Source organism: Peromyscus eremicus, chromosome 1, assembly GCF_949786415.1.
Source record: "Peromyscus eremicus chromosome 1, PerEre_H2_v1, whole genome shotgun sequence".
NCBI lineage: Eukaryota > Metazoa > Chordata > Mammalia > Rodentia > Cricetidae > Peromyscus > Peromyscus eremicus.
In genome coordinates, this window is record NC_081416.1 from 54,963,256 (window position 1) to 54,980,396 (window position 17,141).

General features: G+C 50.9%; 1 protein-coding gene across 1 annotated transcript; it reads left to right on the top strand.

Moving 5' to 3' along the window:
* The first annotated feature begins 1,225 nt into the window (after positions 1 to 1,225).
* On the top strand, positions 1,226 to 9,948 carry Sart1 (spliceosome associated factor 1, recruiter of U4/U6.U5 tri-snRNP). The gene is made up of 20 exons (XM_059262938.1): positions 1,226 to 1,632; positions 3,654 to 3,711; positions 4,065 to 4,120; positions 4,663 to 4,789; positions 4,896 to 5,001; positions 5,176 to 5,253; positions 5,363 to 5,462; positions 5,548 to 5,690; positions 5,802 to 6,008; positions 6,380 to 6,504; positions 6,586 to 6,719; positions 6,803 to 6,945; positions 7,279 to 7,452; positions 7,568 to 7,678; positions 7,894 to 7,981; positions 8,404 to 8,494; positions 8,602 to 8,737; positions 9,478 to 9,567; positions 9,663 to 9,784; positions 9,871 to 9,948. The coding sequence occupies exons 1-20, from the start codon at positions 1,320 to 1,322 to the stop codon at positions 9,887 to 9,889; spliced, it is 2,421 nt and encodes an 806-aa protein (XP_059118921.1). The 5' UTR covers positions 1,226 to 1,319; the 3' UTR covers positions 9,890 to 9,948.
* The last annotated feature ends 7,193 nt before the right edge of the window (positions 9,949 to 17,141 follow it).

Sequence of the window (17,141 nt, forward strand, 5' to 3'; positions counted from 1 at the left end):
GAGCCAGGAGGATCTCTGTGAGTTCGAGGACAGCCTGGTCTATAGAGCGAGATCCAGGAGAGGCACCAAAACTACACGGAGAAACCCTGTCTCGAAAAACCAAAAGAAAGAAAAGAAAAAAAAAGCCCCTCTCCTCAAGACCAAAACAAAGCAACCAAACCAAACAAGCAATCAACTAGAGAAAGGGCTGGGAAAGCAAGACATGGTGGCTTGTGCCTGTAATCACAGACGGGGACCACATAATTATCGGCACAGCCTTATTTAAAAAAAAAAAAAAAAAAAAGGCCGGGCGGTGGTATTGCACGCCTTTAATCCCAGCACTCGGGAGGCAGAGGCAGGTGGATCTCTGTGAGTTTGAGGCCAGCCTGGGCTACAGAGTGAGTTCCAGGAAAAGCGCAAAGCTACACAGAGAAACCCTGTCTCGAAAAACAAAAAAAAGAAAAGAAAGAAAAACGGATATGCCAAATTTGCACTCAAGCCTGGCGTGGACGTGCACGCCTGAAATCCCAGCGACTCTCAGCACACGGGAGGTTGAAATAGAGGGACTATGGTGGGTTCGAGACCAGCCAGGGCTACCTAACAAGTAGCAGGCCAACAAAAGTTATATAGACCCTATCTTAAAAAGAAAAAAAGAAAAAAAAAGAAAAGAAAAGAAAGAAAAAGAAAACTGGAAACAAAAAACAGCGCTCAAATTTCACGGGGTTCACAGGCACAAATTCACAAATTCAAAGTTCCTTAGCAGTCCAGAGCGCAGGTTAAAAAGGCCCAACCCACCAATCCAGGGAACGTGGGACGACGGTAGCATTCGCTGGCAATACTGGTTTATTGGGGTTGCAAGGCTAGGCCTTTGGAGCTGGTTTCTTCATGAAAAAAACCTGCGGTATCTTCCAACACAGGGTGGTACCCCGGCCCCAGGGAGCCTACAAGGACATCATTGGAGAGGGGCCCGCCCACGGAGAGCCTCCGAGCACCACGAGGCTATCAGAGTGGAAGGGAAAGAGCCGCTAGCTCCGGAGATGGTGGCTTAGTGAGGTTCTAAAGTTCTTACAGCCCGAGAACAACTGTCTGACCCGAGGGAGATAAGGCTGCTTCGGCAGCCTCTACAGGTGCACATGCGCAGAGTCCCCACGCGGCCGTCGGGAACGCGTCGTCTCAATCAGTCTCTCCCAGGAGCCTTTGGAGGTTCCCAGGCAGGCCCCGGAAACAGCCGCTCTTAGTTTCCGGCAACAGGACAGCGGCGGTCGCGCGACCCGGAAGTATTCCCATTTTGCGTCGTCTGGGCTCGGTTGGCGGCCGGGCTCCAGACGAACGCACTAATCATGGGGTCGTCAAAGAAGCACCGCGGAGAGAAGGAGGCGGCCGGGACGACGGCGGCGGCGGGTGCCGGGGGCGCCGCCGAGCAGCCGCCGCGGCATCGAGAGCACAAGAAACACAAGCACCGGAGCAGCGGCGGCGGGAGCAGCGGCGGCGAACGACGGAAGCGGAGCCGCGAGCGTGGGGCCGAGCGCGGGAGCGGGAGGCGCGGGGCCGAGGCCGAGGCCCGCGGCGGGGCGCACGGTCGCGAACGAAGTCAAGCGGAGCCCTCGGAGCGGCGCGTGAAGAGGGAGAAACGCGATGACGGCTACGAGGCCGGTGAGGGCGGGGCGGGCAGGGTCTTGGGGTGCGCGGGACGGAGGGTGCAGAGTGACCTGGGGGCCTTCTGCCGCTTGTGCTAAAGACTTCCTCAGGCTGTTGGGGATTAAGGACGGACTCCCCATGTTACGCTTCATGAAGTCTGGGGTCAACTGTTTTCCTCTCCGTCTGACACTTCACAGTAAATGCGTCGGGTGGGTGAATGAAGGGGGGAGGTAGGAGCATGCACCGACAGAGGCAAGAGAAACCTGACATTGGGCGAATCGTGTTGGGTTCATGGTAGCGTCGTGAAGCAGTAACACACGCTTGGGTCTGAACACCAAGGACCCTGTGCTGTAAGCCCTGTTGAGAAATTTGGGCTTTATAATGAAGATGGTAGGGAACCAAGGATTTGAGTAGGGAAGTGCGTTGATTTACTTCATATTTTAAGAAGGTCACTGGGTTGAGAGCTTGTCAAAAATAGGACTAGAGATCCAGAGATTGGGAGAGAGGTCAACCCAACCAGGTGAAGACTGATAGTATGCATATTTCTTCGTGCAATGGGGTGAGAGAAATGGGCAGATTGAATGGGTGTTTAGGAAGTGGAATGAACAAAATTTAGTGCCTCGGCTGAGGATGGGAGAGATGAGGAATAGGGAATGACTCCTTGAGTTTTGGCGAAATGGTGTTCCTCTGTTGAAATTGCGTTTAGAAGATTAGCACATTGGAGGCAAGGGAGAATCGCACAGTTTGGGAGAGCTTTGTGGTTGGTGTGCGTGGGAAAACCTACAGTTTAAGTGGAATAGAGTGATTGGGGCTAGTGTGTATTCAGGAAACCGAAGAAGTGCCCTAGAATGTGTGGAGTGAGAACTAGGGTCAGAAGTAGAGCTTGAGGAATACCAGTAGCTCAACTGTGGGCAGAGGAACATACTCAAAAAATAGAGTAGCCAAATGGTGGGGAGGGGGGACCACAGTTGGGTCATAGGATCTGTGCAAAGAGATAATTGCTGAGAAGATGGAGTAATTAACGGTGTCACATACCACAGGGCATCAAGCAAAAACCAGAACTTTTAAACAAAGGATTGTTTTTAGTTTCTGTAGTTGAGTGATTTACCTTCATGTGTAAATATACACCTTGAGCATGCCTGGTGCCTGTGGAGGTCAGAAGAGGCCATTGGGTCTTCTGGAACTGAGTTAGATGGTTGTGAGCTGCCATATAGTACTGTGGGAACCAAACCTGGGTCCTCTGTAAGAACAGCAAGTGCTCTTATCCACTGAGACATCTCTCCAGCCCTCAAATTGAAACTTTTTTGAAAATAATCTGCTAATTGGAAAAAGGAAGACTTGGGGCTTCAGAGTTTATTTAGAAAATGGGGTCCAGAGCCTAGGTGGTGGAGGAGGGACCTGTTGGGTTTAAAGAACAGGAGATGGGCTGTGTGGAGTGTGTGTCAGGGTGACTTGGGTGTCCTGGTGGTGGCTTCCTCTGTGTGGTGTTTGTTGAAGTTCTCTCCTGTTTGTGGGGTGGGTAGAGCAGGTCCAGAGTGCTTACTTACCTATGTTCACAACATCTGGCATGGAACACACATTAGTAAGTATTCCTTGACTGCATACACTGCTGTAAGCAGAAAGTACCAGGGATGACAAACTGTGTTGTGTAGTTAGTTTTAATTCTGGTCAGTAATTGACCAGGGCTTCATGGAGGAGACGATGTTTGATCTTTGATAGAACTGTATGAGGACGAGCAGAAGGGACAGTGGAGGCTGAAGGTGAGGTGTGAGATTTGGAGTGGCCCAGTGAAGGATGCAGAAGAGGAGTCGCTTGGTCAGAAAGAAGGGTATTGGAAGAGGCAGTGTTGATAGCCAAGGGCCTGGGTAGCAGCTGCTGGGGAGCTCGGGGAGGGGGAAGGAAGGCTGCTGTTTTCTGGTGTCGCCTGCCCAGGTGCTGGTGAGGCCCTTGTCTTCCACCTTGCAGCTGGAGCCCACAGTGTTGCTTCTTGGTCCCATGTTCGTGGGTCCCTTAAGCCATGCTCCTTGTTGTTCTAGCTGCCAGCTCCAAAACCAGCTCTGGAGATGCCTCATCACTTAGCATCGAGGAGACCAAGTGAGTAGCCCTTATGTTGTTCTAGTTTTCCTCTGAGACTGGTTGCACCTGGGGCTATCACCTACAGAAACTTTTCCCTCTAAATGGAGCCAATTAGAGTTGGAATGGCCAGCCAACCAAGGGAGCTACAGTGGAGGAAATTGAGACCCAGGATGAAGGATGGGCTTCTCCTGTTAGGCATTCCCTGATCTGGAAGCCTGTGTCTTCATGTCCTCGGCTGCTGGCATTAGGGCCTGTGCGTATGGCCCTTAGAACCACTTGTTCTCACCTTGTCTCCACCTCCTGCCGATCTATAAATGCCTTGTTGCCCCATTTCTTAGGTAAACCCTAATACTTCTATCTCTTGTCTTCAGTAAACTCCGCGCAAAGTTGGGGCTGAAACCCTTGGAGGTCAATGCTGTCAAGAAAGGTGAGTGTGAGGCTGGGCTGGGGCATCTAAGTGGGAAGAAAGTGGGGATTAGCTAGCAGAGACAACTCCATTTAGTAGCCTTTGTGTGTTTTCTCAAAGGGCCAAGACTCTTCTTTGTGTCTTAGTGGGGATCTGAGATGTGCTTTTCCTGTGTGGCCTTGGCACCTTCACCCTGGCTTTAGACAGGCTAAGCGATATGCACAGTGCTGTAGGCTGTCTAAGTCGTCTTAGTGTGTTGCTTTCTTTTATTTTCTTTTGTTTTAAAACAAACATGCAAAAAAAAAAAAATGACACCAAAAAACAGACAGAAAAAAACCCACATGACTTGAGAAGCTTTGGAAGGCATAGAGGGGCAGGTTCCTGCCATACCATGTGGAGGGACAAAAGTGGGGGTTGGGGTGAGGTAGGAATAGGGAGATGAAAGTTCTTCCCCCTCTCCGGCCCCTTCTGGCCCCTGGGCTGGAAGGGGCAGGGTGAGTGGCTCCCTCCTCTCCCCACCAGCCATGGGCAAGCATAGCCTTACGTCTGGGCCCCCCTTCCAGAGGCGGGCACCAAGGAGGAGCCCGTGACAGCTGATGTCATCAACCCCATGGCCTTGCGACAGCGTGAAGAGCTACGGGAGAAGCTGGCAGCTGCCAAGGAAAAGCGTTTGCTGAACCAAAAATTGGGGTGAGGGTTTTCTGGCCAAGCAGGGAGACGCTCTCCCACGCTTCCTTACCCTGGGTCGGGCCGGGAGAGCACGTCTGGGTTCCTCCTAAGTGTTCTCCCTCCTCAGGAAAATCAAGACTTTGGGAGAGGATGACCCCTGGCTGGACGACACCGCAGCCTGGATTGAGAGGAGCCGGCAGCTGCAGAAAGAGAAGGACCTGGCAGAGAAGCGGGTGAGGACACCTGGCCGTGTGGGCCGGCTGCCGCGGTGCCCTGTGCTCAGGGGCCTTTGGGTTCTCCACAGCTCCGCTGCAAAGCCTGTCCTTTTGCATAGCTGCTTGGTAGAGTCGTGGGTGGTTTTTGGTCACTGAGGATAAAGTCACTGGTCACCCTTCCTTTCCCTATAGGCCAAGCTACTAGAGGAGATGGACCAAGAGTTTGGCGTCAGCACTTTGGTGGAGGAGGAGTTTGAGCAGAGGCGACAGGTGAAGCTGCAGCATCCAGAGACTATCGGGTGGACACTGTGGCCTTGATGTGGGCATCCCAGGGTTGGGTGCGTTCTGGCTTCTGACTTGGTGGATTCTTTGCCTGTAGGACCTTTATAGTGCCCGGGACTTGCAAGGCCTCACTGTGGAACATGCCATCGATTCCTTTCGAGAAGGGGAGACTGTGGTTCTCACCCTCAAGGACAAAGGTGAGCTGAGCTGGTTACTCCTGTGGGGTGTGGACACTGGTAAGCCGGGGCGGGTGGGAGCTCTGCCGTCTCTGCTCTGTTGCAGGAGTGCTACAGGAGGGGGAGGACGTGCTGGTGAATGTGAACATGGTGGACAAGGAGCGGGCAGACAAGAATGTGGAGCTTCGGAAGAAGAAGCCGGACTACCTGCCCTATGCGGAAGACGAGAGTATTGATGATTTGGCACAGGTTTGCTTGGGGGGCAGCTGCTGGGGCAGATGGTGTGTGGTGCTAAGAAATCTACAGTTCCATGGCTTCCCAAGAGTTGGCCTAGGTCCCAGCCACCCTCTTGTCTTGCAGCAAAAACCCCGCTCTATCCTGGCCAAATATGATGAGGAGCTGGAGGGCGAGCGACCACATTCCTTCCGTTTGGAGCAAGGTGGCATGGCTGATGGACTGAGGGAGCGTGAGCTAGAAGAGATCCGGGCTAAGTTACGGCTGCAGGCTCAGTCTCTGAGCTCTGTAGGGCCCCGGCTGGCCTCTGAGTACCTAAGTCCTGAAGAGATGGTGAGCCTCTCTTTGCCTTGTGCCTCCTCTGGTCACAAGCTGCCAACGTGAGCTTGGGAGGGAAGCTGAGTGTTGGCATAGTAGCATTTGTTCCTGGGTGAGCTGTAAATGGCAGCCCAAGGAAGTGCTAGTGTTAATGAACAGGGACCGTTGAACCAGATGGGCCTGTGTTTATGTTCAGTTCTGTCCCCAAACCAGCTTGTTTCTTGGGTGAGTCACTTAACAGCCTGGGGCACCCGTGTGGAATGGTGATGCCAGCAGCCATCTTCGGAGGCTTGCTGTGAGGAATAATAGGAACATGGAGGTAGTTGTTGTCTGGGACTTTGGGGGCCTGCATGCCCCATCCCACTCCTCTGTGCTCCTCTCTGAAGGTGACCTTCAAAAAGACCAAGCGGAGGGTGAAGAAAATCCGAAAGAAGGAGAAGGAGGTGGTCATGCGGGCAGATGACTTGCTGCCTCTTGGGGACCAGACTCAGGATGGGGACTTTGGATCCAGGTGTGCTTGAACACATTGGTGGGTATGAGGCTTGGGCCAGCCTAAAGGAACTCCATTCACTGAAGGTATGCCATTCTCTAGGCTTCGGGGCCGGGGTCGCCGTCGAGTTCCTGAGGTGGAGGAGGAGGCCCTGGAGGATGAGGAGAAGGACCCTGTGGCTCAGCCCCCACCATCGGATGATACTCGAGTAGAGAACATGGACATCAGTGACGAAGGTTCGGGGTTGGCCAGTGGGGAGCAGGGTGGGTCTGTGGGCCAAGGAGGTCGTGTGAGCAGGTGCCCTCCATGTTTCCACCAGAGGATGGGGGAGCCCTTCCATCAGGGTCCCCAGAGGTGCTGGAAGAAGATGAAGCAGAGCTGGAGCTGCAGAAGCAACTGGAGAAGGGGCGCCGTCTGCGGCAGCTGCAGCAACTGCAGCAGCTTCGAGACAGCGGTGAGAAGGTGAGGCTGGGCATGGAAGGTGACGTGTGCTTTGGGACCTGTCCCTGTGGGCATGGGGACCTGTCATTACAGGCAGCACTCACATTCCCTTAGGAGTCTCCTGTGTTTACATTTGGTTAGGACCAGATTTCTGGATTTCATTGGTAACTCCAGTGTGGTACTGATTCCATGGCTAGTAGGGAGCCCTTGGTGGGTTTGGACAGAGTGAACCTACAGAGATTAGAGGGGACACAGTTGGAAGATCCATTGTGGGTTGTAGGAATGTGGGTTCTTGAGTCTTTGTGGTATCACCCCAGAAACTTGGGGTCTGCCCACAGCCACTCCCTCCCCTAGGTGGTGGAGATTGTAAAGAAGCTGGAGTCTCGCCAGCGTGGCTGGGAGGAGGAAGAGGACCCTGAGCGGAAGGGGGCCATCGTGTTCAATGCCACTTCCGAATTCTGCCGCACGCTGGGGGAAATCCCCACCTATGGGTTGGCTGGCAACCGGGAGGAGCAGGAGGAGCTCATGGTGGGTCCCGCTGTCCCCCTGGCCTGCTATCTGTAGGGTGGTGCCTTCTGGTCCAATGCTCAAAGGTCTCAGGAGGGCTGGGGCTGCCCATCCTGACCCTGACTTCTGCTCCCAGGACTTCGAAAGGGATGAGGAGCGCTCAGCCAATGGCGGCTCTGAATCAGATGGGGAAGAGAACCTTGGCTGGAGCACCGTCAACCTGGATGAGGAGAAGCAGCAACAGGATGTGAGCACTGAGGGGTTGTGGGTGTGGGGACCCAGGCTAGTTGTCCAGTGTCCAGAGCCTCCACCCATGTAGGAGGGGTACTAAACCTCCAAGAGCCAGCTGGAGAGTCAGTTAAACTGGTCTCCTAGCCTGGCACCTGCTGGCCACTGGGTAGAAGAGATGGGGTGACCAGCTCATGCTTCCTTCTTCCTCCTCCCCACATTTCCCCACTCTAGTTCTCTGCTTCCTCTACCACCATCCTGGATGAGGAGCCCATCGTGAACAGAGGGCTGGCTGCTGCCCTGCTCCTGTGTCAGAACAAAGGTGGGCCCAGGCTAGGAGCCTTGGCAGTCAGGGCGCTGTAGCAGGGAAGGGCGGGGTGGGTGGCTGTGGGTACAGCATGGCGTCCTTGGCTCTGCACCACTGCCTCTCCCTTCTTCTCAGACTCAGTAGGAGCACCTATTCCTCTTCTGTGCCTTCAAGGCTCTGAGTCCTTGAAGAAGTGTGCTGAGCTGAACATATAACCCTGGGGTCCAGATCCCAGCTGTGCTGTCCCCTTGGGGAGGTGCCCATCTCTCGTGTCTGTTTTCTTGGTCTGTAAACCAGACATGGCATGTTTACATCCCGAGCAGGGCTCTGAGGGACCCTAGCACTCATGAAGCTGGGGCCCTGGGCCTACTCTCCTCGGGCTGTCTGCCTGAGGCATAGCAGATACCCCCTGGGTATCACAACTTCTCTGTCCCCAGGACTGCTGGAGACCACAGTACAAAAGGTGGCCCGGGTGAAGGCTCCCAATAAGTCTCTTCCCTCAGCTGTGTACTGCATCGAGGATAAGATGTGAGTCTGGCAGTGAGGGCCGGAAGCAGGGGCACGTGTGAACAGGCCTGTGAACACGAAGCAGTAGACAGCACGCAGCTCACATTGAGCCCTCTGCCTTGATCTAGGGCCGTCGATGATAAGTACAGCCGGCGTGAGGAGTACAGGGGCTTCACCCAGGACTTCAAGGAGAAGGACGGCTACAAGCCTGATGTGAAGATTGAGTATGTGGACGAGACGGGCAGGAAACTGACACCCAAGGAGGTGAGCAGCGTGCTGTGAAGATGGGGCCAGGTCAATGGTGACTAGGTCAGGATGCAGGCAGGCCCTCTCCCCCAGCAAGGCAGAACAACACTGCACGGGCCTGACTGCCTACCAGTGGGGCCTTGTGAGGTGACAGAACCCTGCCTCTATTGCTGACGGTGGTGGGCACAGCACAGCACAGCAGTCTCCATGGGCTGTCAGGAAGGCTCGACACCCGTGCTGCCTGCCATACCTGAGGGTGTCCAGCTCCCCTGACTCGTCCCTCTCGTATGTGCAGCTCCACGTTTGCTGGGTTCAGCCCCAGCTCCGAGAAGCAGGGCTCACCTGGATTCCTAGCACTCAGGTTGCACACAACCCATATATGGTTCCCGAGTCTGGGTCCATGTCCCATCCTCTGCCCTTCTTCTTTTTTTAAATTTTATTTACATTCTATGTGTGAGTGCTCCACATGTATACCTGTGTGCTGGAAAAGGGCACCAGATCTCACTACAAATGGCTGTGAGCCACCATGTGGTTGCTGGGAATTGAACTCGGGACCTCTGGAAGAACACCCAGTGTTCTTAACCACTGAGCCATCTCTCCAGCCCCCTCTTCTCTTTCTATCCCTGTGGAGCCTAATCCTGGGTTGGGAGAATCAGCACTGCCAGTCACAGCTTCGAGGCTCCCAGTGGATGCATGTGGCTCTGGTTTGGCCTAGCCTGGCAGTTCTGGTGCTCCATGCTCATGTTCTGTATCCCCAGGCCTTCCGGCAGCTGTCCCACCGCTTCCACGGGAAAGGTTCAGGCAAGATGAAGACTGAGCGGCGGATGAAGAAGCTGGATGAGGAGGCGGTGGGTCTCCGGAGGTGGGGGGTTCTGTATTTTTGGGTGCTGTAGGATGATATACTGGGCCTGCTCCCCTGTGCTGACCTACCCTGGCCCCACAGCTCCTGAAGAAGATGAGCTCCAGTGATACACCCCTGGGCACTGTGGCATTGCTCCAGGAGAAGCAGAAGGCCCAAAAGACACCATACATCGTGCTCAGTGGCAGCGGCAAGAGCATGAATGCGTGAGTAGGAGCCCTGGCTGGGCTGGGGAGGAGCACTCCACCCCCGCCTCCATCTCACACCCCTCTTTGCTCTCTTCTCCCTGCAGGAACACCATCACCAAATGAAGCCGCCTTCCTCCCTGCCCTCCCAGATATGTTAAATAAAGTCCCCTCCTTATTTTTTCCTTCCTGGTCATGCTCAGTCTAAGATCAGACCTAGGAAGCAAGGCAGGCTGGGCCTCAGTTCATGGTCAGTTCCGTGACCTGGCAAGTTACTGAACCTCTTTCAGCCTCAGAATTGCCATTTGAGCAGTCAGAATACCTGTTTCATATGTGAGGCTTCAGTGAACCCATTCACATTCACTGGTTATATAGGAGCAAGATGGGGCTGATCCTTGAGCCTGTGTGATTTGAAATCTGGTAGGTGAACAGAGGTGACAAGGGGGAAACCAGCCTATGCCCTTAAAGGACATTCCTCTGTAGGAGCTGACTCGGCTGGAACAGAAGCCCCTTGCCTCCACCCAATGGTATGTGGTCCCTGTCCACCTTAGCTACACTGGCTACATCATCCACATGGTGGTTGTTTGTAGAGGCTTGGTTACATGGGTGTTGCTAGGGCTGGATAACCCACTACCCTGTAATTTCTCTTATTACATAGTTTTCAGAGTGCCCAGCACTGCTTAGCCTTCATGGCAATGTAGAGACACCACCTCCTGTCACCTATGCTACCATGTCCATTGTGGAGTCACGAGAGTCACCTCAGGACTGGGCTGGGAGTTAGCTTGAGTGCACTTATGCACAAGGGCTGAGCCCAGTGCCTTGGGAGATGCCTACAGCTGTCCCTGGAAAGACTGGTTTCCTGGGAAGGAGCTATAGAGGAACCCCAGCCTCCCATAGACTTGTGAGATACCCTCCCCCTTCTATGGATGGCCACAAGTGGATACTTTGAGTCAGAAGATGGGTGCCCTGTTGTCACATACCACAGATCATCCCACACGGGTCACTGAGGAATGTAACAGATCACTAGAAAAAATGAATTTTAACATGTAAGCAACAGATGAGAAACCCAGTTGCTTATAAATGATACTGGGCGGTAGTTTCCCCAGAAAGAGGTCGGGTCAGTCTACTTTGACCCCTGGTTCTCATCTGTGTTCTCTCGAGTGTTTTCTCAGGAAGGTGCCAGTGGAGCTGTGCTGGGGGTGGGAGGAACTGGAACATTTCTCTTAGTCTGAGGTGTTCGTGGCATTTCAGTGTTGGTTGTCTGTGGCCATTGGGCAAAGCTTATCACACTTTTATTTTCAGGAAATTAGGTTGCTGTTGCTGTCACATCTTAGGGATAGAAGGGCCTAGGGGCTACCAAATACACTGGAGACTTGGGCTCCAGTGCAGACAGAGCCCAGCTTTGCTGTGCAGCAGATAGATAGATAAGGCTAGCAACTTACACTAGTACGTGGAACATTGTTCTAAGGGCCAATGAGTCCCTGGCGTGACCGAGGGGGGTGGTCACTAACATCAAGGGACTGGCTTTGGCTTCTGAGTTTCATAGTTTACTGCTGTGTGACTTAGCTTAAGTTACTGAATCTTGGGTTCTGAGTTGCAAGGGGAAGGCATGATGTCTGACTCCTGCTCAGGCTTCATTGAGAAATCATTTATTACCTCTAGGCCTCTCCCAGCATGATATCTCATGGAGAAGGTAGGGGTGCTCCCCATCCAGATATACTTTATAGGTACATCTTAGCCCTCAGGGTATGTTGATGGGAACCCCAGGCCACAGGACAGAAGTCCAATGCCAGTTGTGCCTTTGCCTCTTGCTCTGGAGCCCTTGTCCCTCCAGGCTATGCCTATATCTGCTGAGGTCCCCAAAACATCCTTTAAGCCCAGAGGTCATCTTCCAGCCTGGTGCTGTGCCCTCAGCTTTGGCCCATCTGTTGCAGAGATTTACTATAGTACATGCCAATAGATGAATGTGACATTACCTGGGATCTCTAATGAGTTACTCCAGCATAAATGAAAACCAGGGGGCTGGAGAGATGGCTCAGAGGTTAAGAGCACTGGCTGCTCTTCCAGAGGTCCTGAGTTCAATTCCCAGCAACCACATGGTGGCTCACAACCACCTGTAATGAGATCTGGTGCCCTCTTCTGGCCTGCAGTTATACATGCTGTATTCATAATAAATAAATCTTTAAAATAAATAAATAAATGAATGAAAACTGGGAGCAGAGACTGGACCCCTTCAGAGGTAGTTCTGAGCTCTGTGGCCTTCACCTACTCTACAGAGGGCCACTGAAAGGACAGGAATGTGTGTGGAACAAGGTTTTAGTAGAGGACATGCATAGGCACAGATGCTTCCTTAAGTCCCTTGCTTCTCAGTATGGGCACATTTAAACTGAAAAGAGACCATGCAGCCTCCTGCCCCATTCCACATGTACCCTGATGCATCTCTAGCTTTTAAACGTGGAGGGAGGGCTGCTGCTGCCTCAGTGAACACATTTCCTCTTCCTCAAAGTTGTAGGGGCTCCATTTCTTACTTTCTGTGCCTTGACTTAGACCTGGCACTGATAAAGATGTCTAGATTGCTGTCCAATACACCAAAGGAAGCTGACCCTTTGACCCTGAGCCAAACTCCTTAAAGCCCCAAGTTTGCTCCCTTCCACACATCCTTTTGAAGAGAACTGGGAGAGTTTCCTTTTCCCTTCCTGCCTGTTCCAAGGGTGCTTCCGTGTCCTATAAGCAAGTGTTTCCACAGATGCTCCTGCCCACTCCCCAAGGCAGGTGGTGCTTTTCTTGCATTCCTAATGACCCCACCTCTGGGAAGGTTGGCAGCAGTACCTTGTGGGAACTGCCACTGTTTGGGAATGACGCCATCTGAGCGCAGCAGCATGAAACACCAGTGGCCCACCAGGGTTTCACTTGATACTGGGCCACACAGATTCTGAATGGCCTGAGGTGGCTGTTCTTTATTGTATGAGGAAGAAGACCTAGGGTCCTGCAGCCAGCACAAAGAGCTGCCTTGCTGGGTGGATATGCTTATTGTGACCCCTGCTTGTAGCTGCTTCCATAGTGTTCACTGGAGAGTCACCAAAGACTGCTTGTACTATATCCCAGGAGTTGGGGGCCTGCAGTTGGAGCTGTCAGCACACCAGAGAAAACACTTCTCATACAGGATTTCTAGAGTACACCGGTAAGGTCCAGCCTAAATGGAGAACAAAAGTTTCTGGTGCTTCGTCACTTGAACATCATTTAGCCAGTGGGATTAAAGAACAAGGCAGATATTTTATAGAACCCCACTGAAGGCATTTATGAAAGGATTTCCCAGATGTGTTTCTTTATTAGAACTGGTGAACAGTATATGTTAAATTACTTTTTTTGCTGTGACCAAACACCTAGAGGATCCTTCTGTCTCCAGTGCATTGCCCTCATATTCACATACTTCCACACAAACCCACCTGGACACACACAAATAATAATAAAGGGCCAATAGAGGAATATAGAAATTGTATGGGAAAAAGAACATTTTAAAAATACAAGGGGGCTGGAGAGATGGCTCAGCAGTTAAGAGCACATACTGCTCCTCCAGAGGACCCAGGTTTGGTTCCTAGCACCCACATGGCAGCTCACAACTGCATATAATTCTAGCTCCAGGGGATACAATGCCTCTGGCTTCAGTGGGCACCTGCATAACACGCACATAACCCCACCACTACCACCACACACAATTTAACATATTAAAAAAATTTTTTTTGATACAGGGTCTCTACATAGCCTTGGCTGTACTAGAACTCACTTTGTAGACTAGGCTAGCCTGGAACTCCGATCTGCCTGCTGCTGCCCCACCCCCCATATTGGGGCTAAAGGCATGTACCACTACACTCAGCTAAAATATTCCCCCCCCCCCCCAGAGCTGAGGACCCAACCCAGGGCCTAACCCAGGGCCTTGAGCTAAATCCCCAACCCCAAAATATCTTAAAGTAATAAAAATAAAAAGTTAGGCCGGGCAGTGGTGGTGCACACTTTTAATCCCAGCACTCGGCAGGCGGATCTCTGTGAGTTCAAGGCCAGCCTGGGCTACAGAGTGAGTTCCAGGAAAGGTGCAAAGCTACACAGAGAAACTGTCTGAAAAACCAAAACCAAAACCAAAAAAAAAAAAAAAAAAAAAAAAAGCCTAATGAAGAGATCTCTCTGTGTGTGTGTGTGTGTGTGTGTGTGTGTGCGCGCGCGCGCGCCTTTGAAAGGGATATTAGGATGCTGGCCATTTCTTCCTCTTTGAGACAGGGACTCTAGCTCTGGCTGTCTTGGACTTCTTATGTAGACCGGGCTGTTCTAAAACTCAGAGCTGCCTGCCTTGGTCTCCTGTCCTGTCTTCTCTACTTTCTTGTCACAAGGTGAGAGGTCTCTGCTCCCTGAGTGATATACTGCACTATCACAGGTCCAAAGCAACATGGCCATAGCCAAGTAGCTGGGGACTAGAACTCTGGAACTGAGTCAAGATAACCCTTCCCTTTCTTGAGACAGCATCACTATGGAGCCCTGGCTGACTTCTAACTCATGATGCTACCACCCCAACCTTTTTTTTTTTTAATTTTGTGGAGCTGAGGACCGAACCCAGGGTCTTGTGCTTGCTAGGCAAGCACTCTACCACTGAGCTAAATCCCCAACCCCTCACCTCAACCTTCTTAACACTGGGGTTATAGGCATGTGCCCCTATTCTTTTGATCTCAGATGTGTTCGTGACAGGTCCCTGCATAGTGACACAGAAGGCAAATCTGTGCATTAGAGGCCAGCCAGGGCTACACAGACCTTTTTTCAAAACAACAGCAACAAAATAAAAAATCACAACAGTGCTGGCCAGAGGGCTCAGTGGGTAAAAATAATGAAAACAAAGAATTAAAAAACACCAAAAAACCAAACCAAACCAAAAACAAACCCCACACACCTTTAATTTCAGCACTTAGGAGGCAGAAGCAGATGGATGTCTGTGGATTCAAGGATAGTCTGGTCTACATAGAAAGTTCCTCAGCAGGTAGGCACTTATTTCGTGTTCAAAGCTAGCCTAGACTATATAGCAAGATGGCCTCAAAAAAACAAAATAAAGCTGGGCAGTGGTGGCACATACCTTTACTCCAAGCACTTTGGAGGCAGAGGCAGGCAGATCTCCGAGTTCAAGGCTAAGTCTGATCTAGAGTGAGTTCCAGGATGGCCAGAGCTGCACAAAGAAACCCTGTCTCAAAACAAAACAAAAACAAAAAACCCCAAACAATAATAAAATATTAGAGAAGCTGAGGTTGTAAAATAATGGTAGGACAATTTTCTATAATGCACGAGGCTCTGGCATAAAAAACCACTATAGGGCCAGGTGGCAGTGGCGCACGCCTTTAATCCCAGCACTCAGGAAGCAGAACCAGGCAAATCTCTGTGAGTTTGAGGCCAGCCTGGTCTACAGAGTGAGATCCAGGACAGCCACCAAAACTAGAGAAACCCTGTCTCGAAAAACAAAAAAAACCCAAAAAACAAACAAACACTATAAAAAACCACCACAATATATAACATGGTCTACACGCCTTTAATCCCAGCACTCAGGAGTCAAAAGTAAGCAGTTATCTGTGAATTGGAGGCCAGCCTTGTCTACATAGAGAATTCCAGGATAGCCAGGGCTATGTAGAGAGACCTTGTCTCAAATATACAACCTATGCTACTTGGCAGAGTGCTTGCCTACCAAGCACAAAGCCTCAGATTGGATCCCCTGCACTCACAACACAGGGCATGGTGGTGCATGTGTATAATCTCAGAACTGGAGCAGAGGTGGGAGCAGGAGTGCCTAGGCACATTCGTGGAGGTTAGAGAACAGCTTTCAGGAGTTGGTTCTCTCCTGCCGTCTGGATCCTGGAGTTTGAACAAGGTCTTCAGGTTTGGCAACTGTGTGCCTGAGCTATTCCACTGGCCCCGCCATGAGGACTTTTAAACGGACACAACTAAGTTGTTTCTAAAATTATGTAATGAGGAAATATGAGATGGTCTCAGGATGTAGAGTGGGGGAGCTGTGAGGTATCAAGTGTACTGCAAAATGTGTAGGCACAAAGACCCATGGGGCAGATTTTTTCAAAGTCTGAGTCCAGACTGGTGGTAGTTTTGATCCACTGGTCTCACCTTCCCAAGTAGGAAGGTTTGTTTGTTTGTTTTTCTGAGACAGGATTTCTTTATGTAGCCCTGGCTGTCCTGGAACTTGTAAATCAAGTTAGCCACTAACTCACAGAGATACAAGGTCTCTGCCTCCCCTCCCAAATGCTGCAATTAAAGACATGTGCTGTGATGCGTTTTTCTTTTTTTGAACACGATCTCACTATGTAGCTCTGGTTGGCCTAGAACTCAAGAGATCTGCCTCCCTCTGCCTTCCTAGTACTGAGATTAGAATTAAAGGTGTGAACCAACAATACCTTTCTGAATTTTTAAAAAGGCATTACCAATGAGGAAACAATGAGCCATTCAGTGAATGAGATAGGCACAAGTTAAAAAGTTAGCTCTCCTTCCTATAAATGACAGATTTCGAAAAGCTGTGATATAGTTTAGTAGAACACCAATCTACCACACCAAGTGCTAAAGGCCCTAGGTTCAATCCTTAGCACCAAACAAAACAAAAAGCTCTTCATTAAAAAATTTCAAAGAAGTTGGGCTGGAGAGATGGCTCAGAGGTTAAGAGCACTGACTGTTCTTCCAGAGTTCAATTCCCAGCAACCACATGGTGGCTCACAACCATCTGTAATGAAATCTGGCACCCTCTTCTGTATACTAAATATAAATCTCTAAATAAATAAAAAAATATATAAAAAATAAAAAATTTCAAAGAAGATAGATTATCTTTAACCCATCTGTTTTATTTTTCCATGTATATACATCTATATTTTATACATGTGTATACCCAAGGATACATTTAGTATCACAAAAAACATGAAGCCGGGGCGGTGGTGGCGCACGCCTTTAATCCCAGCACTCGGGAGGCAGAGGCAGGCGGATCTCTGTGAGTTCAAGGCCAGCCTGGGCTACCAAGTGAGTTCCAGGAAAGGAACAAAGCTACACAGGGAAACCATGTCTCGGGGGGAAAAAAAAAAAAAGAAAGAAAAAAAAGAAATGGACAAAAACATGAAGAATGGATGAGAGCTGGGGAGGGTGTGGTCACAAGATTTCCTGTTCAGAAATGAGATTCTATATAGCATATCTGAGGCCAATACACCTCCCATAATGACCATATACCCCCACCAACCAATCACCAATCCACAACAGAAAAAAATCCCTCAGAAAACAAAAGGCTCCTAAGTACAAGTCCCATAGCTCACAGTGAAAATAAGCACACAAGCACACCAGGAGTTGGCAACAGGGCCAAACA